Source organism: Phascolarctos cinereus, unplaced genomic scaffold (genome assembly GCF_003287225.1).
Source record: "Phascolarctos cinereus isolate Bilbo 61053 unplaced genomic scaffold, phaCin_HiC Scaffold_9;HRSCAF=440, whole genome shotgun sequence".
In the NCBI taxonomy this organism is placed as follows: Eukaryota; Metazoa; Chordata; class Mammalia; order Diprotodontia; family Phascolarctidae; genus Phascolarctos; species Phascolarctos cinereus.
In genome coordinates, this window is record NW_027556402.1 from 263,998,082 (window position 1) to 264,011,495 (window position 13,414).

Sequence of the window (13,414 nt, forward strand, 5' to 3'; positions counted from 1 at the left end):
GTGTCTCATACCAACAAAGTGGGACACAGCCTTGATATGGCTGTCAAGGAAGGGCTGTACCCATGGGCCAAATGAGTGCCAGGGGAACAGCCTGAAGGTTCTAGCTCAGCCCCCACACTGCAGGAGACAACCTTGGGAATGCACACACCCACTGAGGCAGGCAAAAGGAGGGAAGGGAACACCTCATGTCACAGGGAGTGAGGAAAAGGGAGTGCCCTGATCCTGAGTCCTTGTTCTCTCATGAAAGGCTTTGCCTCTGGTGACATTCTCGGCTGCAGACCAAGCCCCCAAGCTCTTTCCTCTCTCTCTCCAGCTCTTTGTGGGTCAAGAGCCGTATAGGCTGGGGCTGGCTATCTGGCCTACCAACTTCTCCAGTCTTGAGGCACAGCAGTCTCCCTTTTGATATCAAGGCATCCCCAAAGTTCCCTGGCCCCTGGGAGCCTGCAATCACCACCCAAGAACTGATGTCCTCTCATCCCCATATAAATCAGGCCTGGAGGAGGCCTCACATTTTGCCCCTTGGAGAGGTTCAGCCCAGAGCTCAGGCAGGCCTTGCTGCCGACAAACAGAATGAGACTCAAAGGGTGAGGGTCTTTCCAGGGATCCACTTGGGTATGAGTTCTACAGGTCACAGCTCTGGAGACCCAGTGGCCTATCATGAACTTCTAGGGGGCCACATGGGGAACCAAGCACCTGTCTGCCCTGAAGCAGTTTCTGAGCAGACCCACTGTGACCTGGGGAGTAGCGCAGGGCAGAGCAGGAGGAAGTGATCTGTCCCATCCCTGCCTCCCCTAAAGGCCTTGGGCAGGCGGAGTTCCCTACAACCCCCTCCCATATACCTCCTTCCTCAATGGAGAGGTGACCTCTCACCTACGGCTTGGCCCTGTCCAGCCCCACCCAGCCCCACCCAGCTCCTCCTGCCCCAGCTCCTGGACCCAGTAATACCTACAAATATTTTTTATTTTCATAAACGTCGTGCAGCTTTAAAACATGTGGGTGTTCTATGAGCTTCAGGATGGCGATCTCCCGCTCCACCTGAACAGAGAAAACAAGAAGGGGCGGGGGGAAGCCTGTTAGTATATCACACTAGCAGCCTTTTTCCTCCAGAGCACACTTAGAGAGGCCTCATGGCCAAACTCCTGCACTGCTCCCTCCTGGGCCCATTCATTTACTCATTCATTCATTCATTTACACATTGGGTCCTTCCTTCCTCCCTCTCTTCCTTGCTTCCTCTCTTCTTCCCTCTCTTCCCTTCCCTCCCTCCCTCTTCCTTCCTTCCTTCTTTCCTTCCTTTCCTCCCTCCCTCCTTCCTTCTTTCCTTCCTCCTTCCTTTCCTCCTCCCTCCTTCCTTCCTTCCTTCCTTCCTTCCTTCCTTCCTTCCTTCCTTCCTTCCTTCCTCCTTCCTTCCTTCCCTCACTTTCCTTCCTTCCTTTCCTCCCTCCCTCCTTCCTCCCTCCCTCCCTCCTTCCTTCCTCCCTCCCTCCCTTTCCTTCCTTCCTTTCCTCCTTCCTTCCTTCCTTCCTTCCTTCCTTCCTTCCTTCCTTCCTTCCTTCCTTCCTTCCTTCCTTTCTTCCTTTTTTCCCTCCCTCCTTCCCTCCCTCTATTCCTTCTCTCTTCCTCCCTCCTTTCTTTTCCTTCCTTCTTTACTTCCTTTCTTCCTCCCAGCACTGAGTGGAGACAAGGAAGAGTGCTCCTTTAGAATGGTTAGGGATTAGATGTGGCCACAGAATCACAATCTGATGTGGAAGCTGCATAGAGCCCTGAGAACAGTGTGATGGAGGGGCTGCCATTTACCCCCAGCCTTGGCTGTTGTACCCGTGAGCCTGGAGCCCTGCTCACCCCCCTCACCCACCTCACCACACCAGGTCTTGTCCCATCATAGGATCTGGAGGTGGAAGTGATCTGAGGGGGCTGCCTGGTCCAACACCCTCTTTTTGCAAAGGGGCCAGCAAACTTTCCTCCCAGAGAGGGGAAGGTGATTTCCCAAATTCACAGAGAAAGTAAATAAGGGGGCTAAGATTTGAATTATCCCTTGACCCTAATTCCCATATTGTGGCCACATTCTGGCCCCAGATCCTAGATGGACCCACAGCCTCCATCATAAGAGAAACTGAGGCAGCCTTCTAGCCAACATGATTTGGGGTCAAGAGGGAACCAGGAGTCAAGCTAGATGATCGATGGGTTAGATGCCCCAGGCCTGGGCTGAAGAGGAGGATGATGAAAAGGGAGATGAGGTGGTCCTCCCTTCCTCTGCCCCCCAGGGCCCTCATTTTGCCCCATCACAGAGAGCTGGCGGCTAATGGAGAGGGAGACCAAACAAGGAATGGAGCCAGGGAGTACATCACCTCCAGGGGTAGCCTCTCCCACTCTGGGACAACCCGAATTGTCAGAGGGCTTGTTCTGATATCAAGCTTAAATTGGCCTCTTGGTAACTTCCCCATTGCTATTGGTCTTAGCCCTTGGGCTAAGCAGAGAGGCTAGTTCACCTTTGACAGCCTTCTGACACTTGAGCATAGCTCTCATGGCTTCCCCTCCCCCGGCTGAACATCCAAAGTTTCCTCAGTGGGCCCTTATATATCCTGATCTCCAGTTCTTCCATCCCCTGAAAACTTCCCAGCTCATTGCTGTCTTTCCTAAACTGTCCAGGTGGGGTTTGAACAAGGCTGAGGACAGAAGGACTCTTTGTGGCACTGAATAGATATGTGATGCGCACTCCAAGCACCAGTGGGCAGACTGCTGGTGGAAGAGGGATAGGGCAGAGCATGGCAAATGAGACACCTATGGGAACCTCTGACATTTGAGGGCATGAAGCCAGCCCTACCCACCGTTCAAGGCCTTTCCAATTAGGTTAAGAGCCCTGTGCATCAGCAGGGCTTGAGGGGCAGGGGAAGAGGGCAAGGAGTTCTCCATCCTTCTCTAACAGCAGTCATGTGCCACCACTTTCCTTTCTCTCCAGGCTGTTCCCTTGAATTTGGGGGCCCAACCACTGAGGGTCCTCTCTACACCTTCCCCCTGAGCTTCCCTTGGAGTGCCAGCCTGTCTGCCATTGGGAGAACAAAGACCTAACAGCTGTAACCTTGAAGGTAAACAGACTAAGCTCTCCCATAAAAGAGAAAATGTTGGGATAGGGTTTAAAAGAGAGAGCCCAACAATTTGGGGCATCCAAGAAATGCACTTAAAGCATAAAGGCACATGCAGTGCCAATGTGAGAATTCTACACAGGGGAGGCAAAGCTCTTGGCCAGTCAGAGAAAAGGTCAAGGGGATCCTGGAGGTGGAGAAATGTCCCAAGTTCTCAGTTCAGTGTTTCCAAGGAAAACTCCATGTGACATTGGGCCACAGTTCCAGGAGCCAAGGCCAAACAGAGACTCAGTCGTTTGAAGAGAGCTTCACCTGTCCCCTCCCCTGTGAGGAAGCCCAGGCTCTGGAGAGGTGTGCAGCTGGGGCTCTGGGCAGCCAATAACTTCCTCTTCAGGGTGTTCTCCTTCCTAGCACTTGCTGAAGCTGGATTTCTCCAGGGCTGGTTAGCGAGGAGCTGTCTTTACACAATGCCTTGATCTTCATGTGGGAGCACAGGTGTTTCTGAATGGTTCCCTCTAGCTCCATGTTTTTTTCCCCATGTGCTAGGGGGTGATATAGCCTGCACCGGGCCCTCCCAGGGGGTGCAGGCTGTCCAGGGGCTGACAGAAGTGGGGCTGCTTTCCTAGTATACAAACAGCTCCTAGCTTGGAAGGTCAGGTACTCTCACCCTTGGCCTGGAGGTCATGGAATTGGTTGTGCAAAGGCCCTGAAGAAGCGGTCTGGGGACAGTCCATGCCAGCCTCTAAATGGGTTCAGACCCCTTGGTTGAAGCTGGCCCAGTATGGAGGAGAATAAGAGGTGCTCCAACCCCAGGCCCAGTGCCTGGCTCAAGCCAGCTTTATTCAGCCTTGTCTGGCCAGTTGGGCTGCAAATGAAGCTTTGTCTGAGATCTGGAAGACTTCAGGGATCCGCCCCCCCCACCTGCTTGTGACCACACAGCCCCTCTCTGGCTCACTGCTTCCCCCTGATGTTTGGGTACTGTCATAGACCTCCAGGAGGCCACCTGGGCAAGGGGAGGTCAGCTTGGAAAGCCTAGAGGAGGGGGCCATGCAGTGGGTGGGCAGTGGCCCTCTGGGGCTCAGTATCCTGCTTTGCAAGTGAGACTAATAATCCCTGCAACCCTTTCCCCCCTCCCCCACCTGCAGGAGGCTATTGCTGAGGGAGGGGTCCTGGAAGCAGCCAGAGCTGCTGTTCTGATCTGGGTGCTGGGCTTGGGCCATCTTTGCTCTCCAAATGAGCTGAGCCCCGGAGGCAGCCTGAGGCACCCGCTCTAGGGAAGAGGTATGGCGGGGCAGGGGTGGCAGGCAGAACATCCCCTAAATAGGAGAGACGCCTCCAGGGTCAGGTTGGAGGGCAAAACAAGAGGACCAGAAACACAGAGGAAGAATTCTTGGGGGGCATCACAAGTGCCCCCTTCCCCCCTCCCCAGCTGACATCCTGGATTCAGCTAGATTTTGAGGCAGAGGATGAGGCTGGGACGGGGTGTGGGCTGTTAGCCCAGGGTGGGCCTTACGCATCTTCCTCTGAAAGGGCCCTGCATGCTGCAGCCAGGACACAGCTATCCTCCATTGCTTCTTGGAGGGGAGCCCTGTCTCAGGCTGGGCCTTCTGAACAGTGGTGGATGGGAAACTGGAGGTGGTCTGGACCCCTGACAGCTGCCTTCTCCCATGGATGGGGCCAGCTGAGCTGCTGGGCCCTGATGCCTGCTTGCTTCCCCTTTCCAAAAATAAGCTTTTGTGAGGCAGAAATGCTCTTGGGGGTGGGGGAAGGGACACCGCTGGCAAGAAAGTAGGCCAGCCCTGTGGAATGCACACCAGAGGAGGCAGTCTGCAGGCTGTGGGAGTAGAGCCCTGGCATAAGGCAGAGTGGGTGTCCCACTCAGGGGAGGCACAGGTGCCTGTCAGGGCCCTGGGGCCCCTCTGCCACACTGCTCCCTAGCCCCAGCCCACCCCTAAGCTGTTCCTCTGCTGGCCCAGGGTGGACACAGCAGCGGAAGATTCTAGGGGCTGGAGAGGGCACTAGTAAACTCAGGCCTGGAAGAGAGTCGTCCAGCCTCTGGCAACATGGCTTACCACCCTTGTCTCCTACCCAGCCATGGACACAGCACTCCAGCCAGCTGCAGCCCCAGTCCCATTGACCAGGGGCATCCCAGAAGCAGTCAGCCTCCTCCCTGACCAGGACCAAGGCAGCAGCTGCCTGGGGTGTTGATCCCAGTGGACAAGGAAGGAGGAACTGGGATGAACTCTCTCAAGATGACCTTTCTTCATAGGCCAGCTTTTCCCCTCCCCCATGGCCACTCCCCAAGGGGAGGCTCTTGTCACCTCCTCACCTGATCTGCCCCTCCCCAATCTGGATAGCTGGTTTATCTCCTGAGACATAAATGTGACCATGTCTCTCTCCTACTCAAAAATCTTCATGGGCTCCCACTGTTCTCTCCTTTCCCTACCTGAAGGTCTTCTTCAACACTGTCCTGAGCCCCCTACTCTTTTCTCTCTCAGTGACCTTATCAGCTCCTGAGTTTAAACATATATCCAGTCTTCCAGATCTCATTTATGCATCTATGCAGATGGATGTATGTCAGTTCAGTCATTTTCCGTCATGTCCAACTCTCCATGACCCCATTTGGGGTTTTCTTGGCAAAGATACTGGGGTGGTTTGCCATTTCCTTCTCCAGCTCATTTTACAGATGAGGAAACTGAGGCAAACAGGGTGAAGTGACTTGCCCAGGGTCACACAGCTAGTAAGTGTCTGAGGCTGGATTTCAACCCAGGCCCTGTGCTCTGTGCATTACGGTGCCCCCTAGCTTCCCCTTCATCTATATATCTGGTACTAACTCTTTCCTGCATCTAGTGCCAGGTCACCAACTGCCTTATCAGAACTTTCTAGTGGGCATGTTGAATTCACCATATTTAAAATGGAAATCACTGTCACGTTCCCCTCTTCTGAATTTCCTGTTGCTCTAGAGGGCAGTGCCTTCCCCCTAGGCTCCAGCATCTGTTCAAACCTCAGGGTCCTCCTTGGCCCCTCACAACCGATCAGTTGTCCGATTGTGCTGTTTTTACTCCATAATGTCTCTCTTATTTAGCCCCTTTGCTGTGCTCATGTAGCCACCCCTTGGTGCAGACCCTCACCCTCTGTCATCTGGGCCACTGCAATGGGTGCCTGACCGGCCTCTCTCTCTGCTTCCAAGCCTTCTTTCCTGGGTGCTATCCTCGCGAAGCACGGGTCCTTTACTTTGTAAACTTCACTGGCTCCTTCTTCCCTCCAGAATCAACTTCGAACTCCTCTGTTTGGCATGGAAGATCCATCACAGCCTGGCCCTGGCCTTCTGCAATCCCCCTTCCTGCCTTCCATAGTGCAGCTCTCCCATCTCCCATCTCTGGCTGTTTCTCAAGCCTGCTTGCCTTAAGCCTCGGCCTTGGGTTTCGCCTATCACGCACCCTGATGCACCTGGATGCTACCTTTGTGTCCCAATGCCCTTTACAATGCCCTGCAGTGCCAGGATTAGGCTCAGCATGAGTGGAGGAAGAAAGGAGCCATACTCTATGGTGTGGTATTTGGAGGCAGACAACCTGGGTTTAAATCCCATCTGCCACTTACTTCCTATGTGACCTTAGACAATCCACTCACATTCTGTGGGGCTCTTTATGTCCCTATGACCCCTTTCATGGTTCCTTTGGTACCAGCTGGTGTGGACCTTGACTTAGCTCTCTTTTCCTGGGCAGCCTGGGCCCCTTCAAAGATTACCTGGAGGGGAAGAAGTGGCCCATTGCCTGAGGGGTCACCTTGCCTCTGGCCTTGCCCCTCCCTCTGCAGAGGTTTTCTCTTTGCCACAAACTCCCACTGAGCATCTCCCTGTGCCTGGCCTCCTGGCTATCTCCTCCCTATCTCAATTCAACTGAAGATGTTCTAAAAAGACTAGACGGGGCCCAGGGCACCATGATTGCTCATTACAGCCCTGCTGGGGGCCATCAAGACCCCTGGCTCACTGAGGAGCACTAAGCCTCTGATGGCAGAGGGCTAGAGAAGCATGAGGGTCTCCCCAAGCTGGGCCAAAAGTCTGCAGTCAGACGGGCTCCTGACCTGGGCAGGATTGAGGCCAAGGCCCAGGGACCCTGGAGAGAAGACCTAACAGGGAGGGACTCTGCCCTTCCTCACACCTCTCTTCCTATCTGCAGCCTACCTGCTGGAAGGTGGAGTCTGCACTCACTTCCCCACAGCCACAGTCTGGCTTCCCAAATGTGGCTCTCTTCAGGTTACTGAGGACCCTGGGGTCTGTTTCCAGCCCTCATCTTTCTTGACCTTGGCAGCATTTGTCGCTGCTTCCCACCCTTTCCTCCTGGACACTTTCTGGGTCTCCTGGCCCTCCGCTTCCCTTTCTGACTGCCTTCCCAGCCTGCTTGGCTGGGTCATCCTCTAAGTGTGGGTGTTCCTTCAGCTATCTTGTCAACTCCCACGGGTTCAATTATGACTTCCAAATCTAGACCTCCACTTCATTCCCACACCAACAACTGTCTGTCAGGGGTTTCCTTGGGATGTCCCATGGCATCTATAAGTGTGTGTGTCCAAAATGGAGTTTGTCATCCTTCCCTGGAAGCTCGGGTCTGACCAGGTGGTCCTCCCTTCCCCTCTCCCATTTACTCACTCACTCACTCACTCAGTCCCTATCACCTGCAGGACCAAACAGCAAATCCTCCATTTTCTTCTTAAAGCCCTCACAGCCTGGTCCCTTTCCACCTTTCCAGGCTTCACGTCCTCTGAGATCCATCCAGGGATGCTGGCCTCCTTCCTCTTCTTAGAACAAAAGACACTATCTGGATTCCCAGCATTTTCCCAGGCTGCCTCCTTTCCACTCCCGCCCCCTTGCAGAGTTCCTTCCTTGTCCTTGTAAGGCTGCCCCTTACCCTGCTCTCCCAGCTGAGACCCTGCTTCCTATTGCACTGAAAAAATGGAGGCCATTCCCTGTGAGCACCCTCTTCTCCCCTCCTCCTCATCTCCCATCTCCCAGATGCCTCCTGCCCCAATCTCCTTCCTCCTGTCTGCCATGATGAGGTGGCCTGACTCCTGACCAAGGCTCACCCTTCTGCCCCTCCTTGCTGCCATCCCCACTGTGTCACTTATCTGTAATCTCTGCCTGGCTCCTGCCTACTGTCTACCCCCAGCCTCAAAGACCCCTCATTTGGTCCATCCATTTCCTGCCAACTATGGTCCTATTTCTCTTCTGGCTTTTGTGGCTGACCCTCTAGAAGAGGCCATCTACACAAGGGGCCTCTACCTTCTCTTCTCTCACCCCTTATAATCCAGCATCCGTCCCCGCCATTCCGCTGAAATTGCTCTCTCCATATACACGAGTAAGCTCTTCATTGCTCAAGCCAGTGGTTTGTCTCAATCCTCATTCTCCTTGATCTCTTTACAGCCTCTACAACTATTGGTCATCCTCCCCTCCTTGACATTCTCTTCTCTAGGTTTATGGGATACCTCCATTCTCCTCCTCCCTCTCTGGCTGCTCCTCCTCAGTCTCCTTGGCTAGATCTTCCTCCATATCATGCCCTCTTGCCATGGGTGCCCTCAGGGCTCTGTTCTATGTCCTCTTCTCTTCTCCCACTAGATGACTTCACTTGGGGATCTCATCAGCTCCTGTGGATTTAATCACCATCTCTATGCTGATGATTCTCAAATCTGCCTTTCCTCCCCCTCTGTTGACTTCTAATCTGACATCTCCAATTGCTTTTCAGAGATCTTGAACTAGACATCTAGTAGACATCTTATACTCAGTATGTCCAAAATGGAAACTCATTATCTTCCCCCCAAACCCTCCTCCCTTTCCTATTGTGGTAGAGGGCGCCCCCATCCTTCTAGTCCTTCAGGCTCCCACCCTAGGAGTCATCCTGGACTCCTCACTATCTCTCACTACCCCCGTCCAATATGGTACCAACCCTGTCAACTTTACCTTCGAAACATCTCTCAAATAGAACTTGCCTCCTTCTCCACTGTGACACAGCCCCAGCCCTGATCACACTTGGATTATGGCAGTGGCTGCTGGGGGAGCTGCCTGCCTCAGTTGTTCTGACTCCAATCCACCATCCATTCAGCCACCAAAGGGATTTTCCTAAAGCGAAGGTCTGACATGTCCCCCCTCCCCCCTCAGCGCACTCCAGTGGCCCCGTCACATCTAGGATGAAACACCAAGTGTTCTTTGGTCTTCAAAGCTCTTTAGAACCGGTCCCTTCCTCCCTCCAGTCTCCTTATACCTCACCCTGGGCAAACCACTTAACCTCTGCCTCAGTTTCCTCATCTGTAAAACGGGACAAATTATAGTGCCTACCTTGCAAACCCTAAAATGTTATAGGAATGCTGGCTGCCTGCAGAGCCCATTAAGATTTGCAGAGTGCTTTCTATCTGTTTATTCATCTGATCTTCACAACAATCCCACGGGATGTTACTATCTCTATTTTACATATGGGGAAACTAAGGCTTAGCAAGGCCAAGTGACTTGCCCAGGGTCACACAGCTAATAAGTGTCTGAGGCCAGATTTGAACTTAGCTCTTCCTGACTCCAGGCCTGGTGCTCTATCCACTGTGGTATCCCCCAGCTGCCCCAATAGCTGTTTACTGATAAGTAAAAGCAAGGAAATTTGAGGAGAAGGAGAGCCACAGTCACAGAGCTAGGAAGTGTCTGAGGCTGATTCTGGACTTGGGTCCTCCTGACTCCAGGTCCAGTGCTCAGTGCACTATGTGCCCCCAGCTGGCATAAATGGTATTGTTCCTACCTTTCCCTTCTCCCCTCCCCTCTTCTCCCACTCCCACTGTTACTGACCACCCCCCACACCCTCTGGCAGTTCTGGTAGAGATAAAACTTTGGGATCCAGGCATGAGATGGACTGGACATGTCCTTGCATTTCTCTGAGCCTCAGTTTCCCAATATGTAACATGAAAGCACTGGAGCAGATGCCCTTAGAACTCTGCCAGTTCTAAGTTCTTAGATCTTAGGAGGTCTTTTCAGGGCAGCTTTGGGATGAGAGGAAGGGGGCAGCTGGTCTCCAGCAGGGAGCAACAGGCCAGGCAGGGGCTGGGGCAGGGGGAGCCCTGCCTTCTGAAGAAGGACATAGCTTAGTCCCCCATCTCTGGGTGTGAGCACCAGGCAGCTGAGCGCAGCTGTCTGCCTCTCTCCCTCTTGGACTGAGTGGATCAGAAGGAGGTGAAATCCTGGCCCTAGGACTAGAGTCTGGATCCTGGCCTCGAAGGCCAGGACTGGATCTTCTGCGGGCTCTCAGATGAGCCAGGCACCTGCCTCTGCTGTGAGCTCACTGGAAAGTGGGTTGCTGGAGAAAAGGAGACCAGGCAGAAGTGATGCTTGAGGATGCAGCTGACCCAAATCCCAGCTCTCAGGCTCCAAATTCCCCAGGATAGTGCAGAGAAGCATTTTCAGCTGGCTCCCTCCCTCCCCTGGTTGGCTGGCTGGGGATTGGGGTGGGGGGTGTTTCTTTTTTTTAACTAATGCTGCATTGCAGGCCTGAGATTTCTGATTATCATGCACTGTCCTCTTTGGAGGGTGCCAGTGGGTGCCAGTAGTGCCAGGGCCTGGCAGGGCAGGGGGAGGAGGGAGGCAGGAGCCACCCTACCTAGCTCCCAGGCACACTGACATGGCTAGGGCTTGGCCACTTCTTCTTTGGACACCCTTTGGAAGAAGGGATTAGGAGGCACCCTCAGAAAACCTCTGGGGTGGGCTGGCAAGGATGTGGTAGTAGTGGGGGCTCTATTCACAAATGAGATAATATTTGTAAGACACTTAACACGGTGCCTGGCGCCTCATAAATGCTTCTTCCCTCCCTTAGCCCCTTTATCCTGTCTCAGGCCCTGGACTGGGCTCCCTTTGGTCCTCATGGGGCTGGAGGGGGCCAGGGCACTGAAGGAGTAGAAGGTGGGCAGCTGCAGAAAGACCAGAGCACCAGCAGGCCCTGCCCCAGTATTGTTCATGAGGTGGCCTGGGGGCTAAAGGACAGACCAGCTCCTCTCTTTGGTATTAGGCACTTTCAACACATTGGCCAAGCTCTGTCTGTGCTTAGAGACCTCTCAAGGGAGCCCCTTCCACACTGGGACAGCTTTCATTTAGAATCATTTTCCTGACACCAGGTCTAAAGCTGCCTCTTAGCACCTTCTCAACGCTCTGGTTCTGTCCTCCCCTAGGAGGTCCTTTGATCCCCCCACATGACAGTCCTTCATACTCCTGATGACAGTTCCCACCCCCATCCCCAGTCTTCTCTTCTCCAAACTAAACATCTCAATTTTTTCAGCTGATTGAGTCAGGGGCATGAATGCAAGGGCCTTCCCTATCCCAGGGGCCTTTCCCTGGGCATCCTCCAGATCACTAGTGCCCTTCCTGAAATGTCCCACCCAGAACTGACCACAGCCATCTAGCTGGTTCTGACCAGGCAGTAGGCAGTGGGACCCCTCATGTATCCAGGCCTGGGTACTACAGCCTAACATTGAATTATCTTTATCAGTGGCCACATCTCATTAGGTTCAACAAATATTTGTAAAGTGTGTCAGATTCTCTGGTAGTTGCTGGGGATGCAATGAAAACCCTGAGGCAGTCAGGGCCTGTCCTCAAGGAGCTTACATTCCACAGTAGCTGTGAGTGCAGGGGAGAGTACAAGTAAAGAGAACACACACAACAGAGCTCTGGCTGTCTGTCTCCCTCCCTCTCTTCCTTCCTCCCTTCTGTCCATCTGTCCTTTCCTTCCTTCCTTCCTTCCTTCCTTCCTTCCTTCCTTCCTTCCTTCCTTCCTTCCTTCCTTCCTTCCTTCCTTCCTTCCTTCCTTCCTTCCTTCCTTCCTTCCTTCCTTCCTCTTGTTAACAGATTGAGGAACTAGTGATGGTCCAGAGAAGGTGATGAAGGTGGTGAAGGACTTTGGAATCATTCTATGAAGGTCTGATGAAGGACCAAGGGATGTTTCACCTGAAGGGGAGAACATGGTGGCTGTACCCAAGCATGTTCTGAATTGGCCCACGGAAGAGGAAAGTTCCAAAGAGGCAGATTTAGGGGTGAGAAGGACCTCTGAGGAGCTGGGGTGTCTAAGAGGGAATGGGTGCTCTTGAGTGGTAGTGAGCAGCACCGCCTGGAGACCTCCAGGCAGACGCTGCATGCCTACTTTTCAAGGAAGGTAGAGAGGCATCCAAGGTGCCCTCCAGCTCAGAGCTTCTGTGAGTGGTTACAACCCAAGACCTAGCACAGTCACATTGGGCCCAGGTGGCTCAGCCCCGAGTCTGCACAGGGATCTCAGTTCATGGAGCCCACTCCAGTGTGTGCCACACCCCTTGAGCCCTTTGGCAGCTGCCCCTGAGGCATGGCTGAGGTTTCCTTAATTGAGACCAGCTGCTTCCCTTTGAAGGCCTAGCTCCTGAAATATTGATGGGCCCCAGGCTCACGTGATGATCACTGAGCACTTCAGAGAAAGCCTCCGGAAGCTTCTCAGAGCAGGGAGGGAGCAGCTGCAGCTGTGGAGGGGCTAGGGCTGTCAGGAGGAGCAGGTGCAGTCACTAGGGGCCAGATAGACCCCTGGTGGCAGTGGTTGGGGAGGAGAGACCAGCACCTTGGGTAAGCCTGTCCCCTCACTTGAGTGACACCAGGTCTGTGTTTATGAATCACCTACTATGTGCCCAGCACCATGCTAGGCACTGGGGATACAAAAAGAGGCAAAGACAGACCCTGCCTTCAAGGAGCTCATGATCTAATGGCAAATGAGTGGCCCTCTTCCTGCTCTGTGCCTGTTCCTTCAACCTAGCTCCCCACTCAAGCCACCTTTGAGAAACAAAGACCTGGAAGAACACTTGTCTAGTGACCAGTTTGGCTCAGAGGCATGAGCTCATCAGGGCTGGACTGAGGGGCACGAGGGATACCAAGGGATGCAGAAGCACAGTAGGAAGGGCCCTGGGCCCTAGGAGAGGCAAAGAGGTGAGGCTTAGCCTTTCCAGGGGCTCTTGCTGAGGTTCCAGGAGGCTGGAGAGTACCCAGCCTACCAAGGCTGAGGAGGGGGCCCCCCTTCTCAGGAGCCCTGCGGCTGGCGCTCTGAGATCTTTCTGCCTCCCTGCATTCCCTCATCCCATAGAGGCCACTACAGGCATCAGGGGATGGAGTTTTGTTTGTATGGCTCTGGCCCTGGCTTTTCTGTGCAGGGAGCATCACTAACACCTGGGCTTCTCTGTCCAGTCTGGCTGGGGCTCTCCTGAGCAGGGCCCGGGCTGGGCTGCCCCCTGGTGGCCCCAATGCAGCCTAGGCAGCTAGCCCAGTGAGAAGGGAGACAGGTAAATGCCCTGACCCTGTAGCGGTCCCA

General features: G+C 53.9%; 1 protein-coding gene across 14 annotated transcripts in view; it reads right to left on the minus strand.

Annotated features, from left to right (window-relative positions):
* BRSK2 (BR serine/threonine kinase 2) overlaps window positions 1-13,414 on the minus strand; it is a 174,462-nt gene that overhangs the window by 66,397 nt on the left and 94,651 nt on the right. For all 14 annotated transcript variants that reach the window (XR_013484134.1, XR_002321408.2, XR_002321409.2 and 11 more), the window contains exon 3: window positions 950-1,035. Coding sequence is in view for 11 of the 14 variants with exons in the window: in XM_078148691.1 (XP_078004817.1) it covers window positions 950-1,035 (86 nt within the window). In the remaining 3 variants the exon portion in view is untranslated. The remainder of the gene's footprint in view (window positions 1-949; window positions 1,036-13,414) is intronic.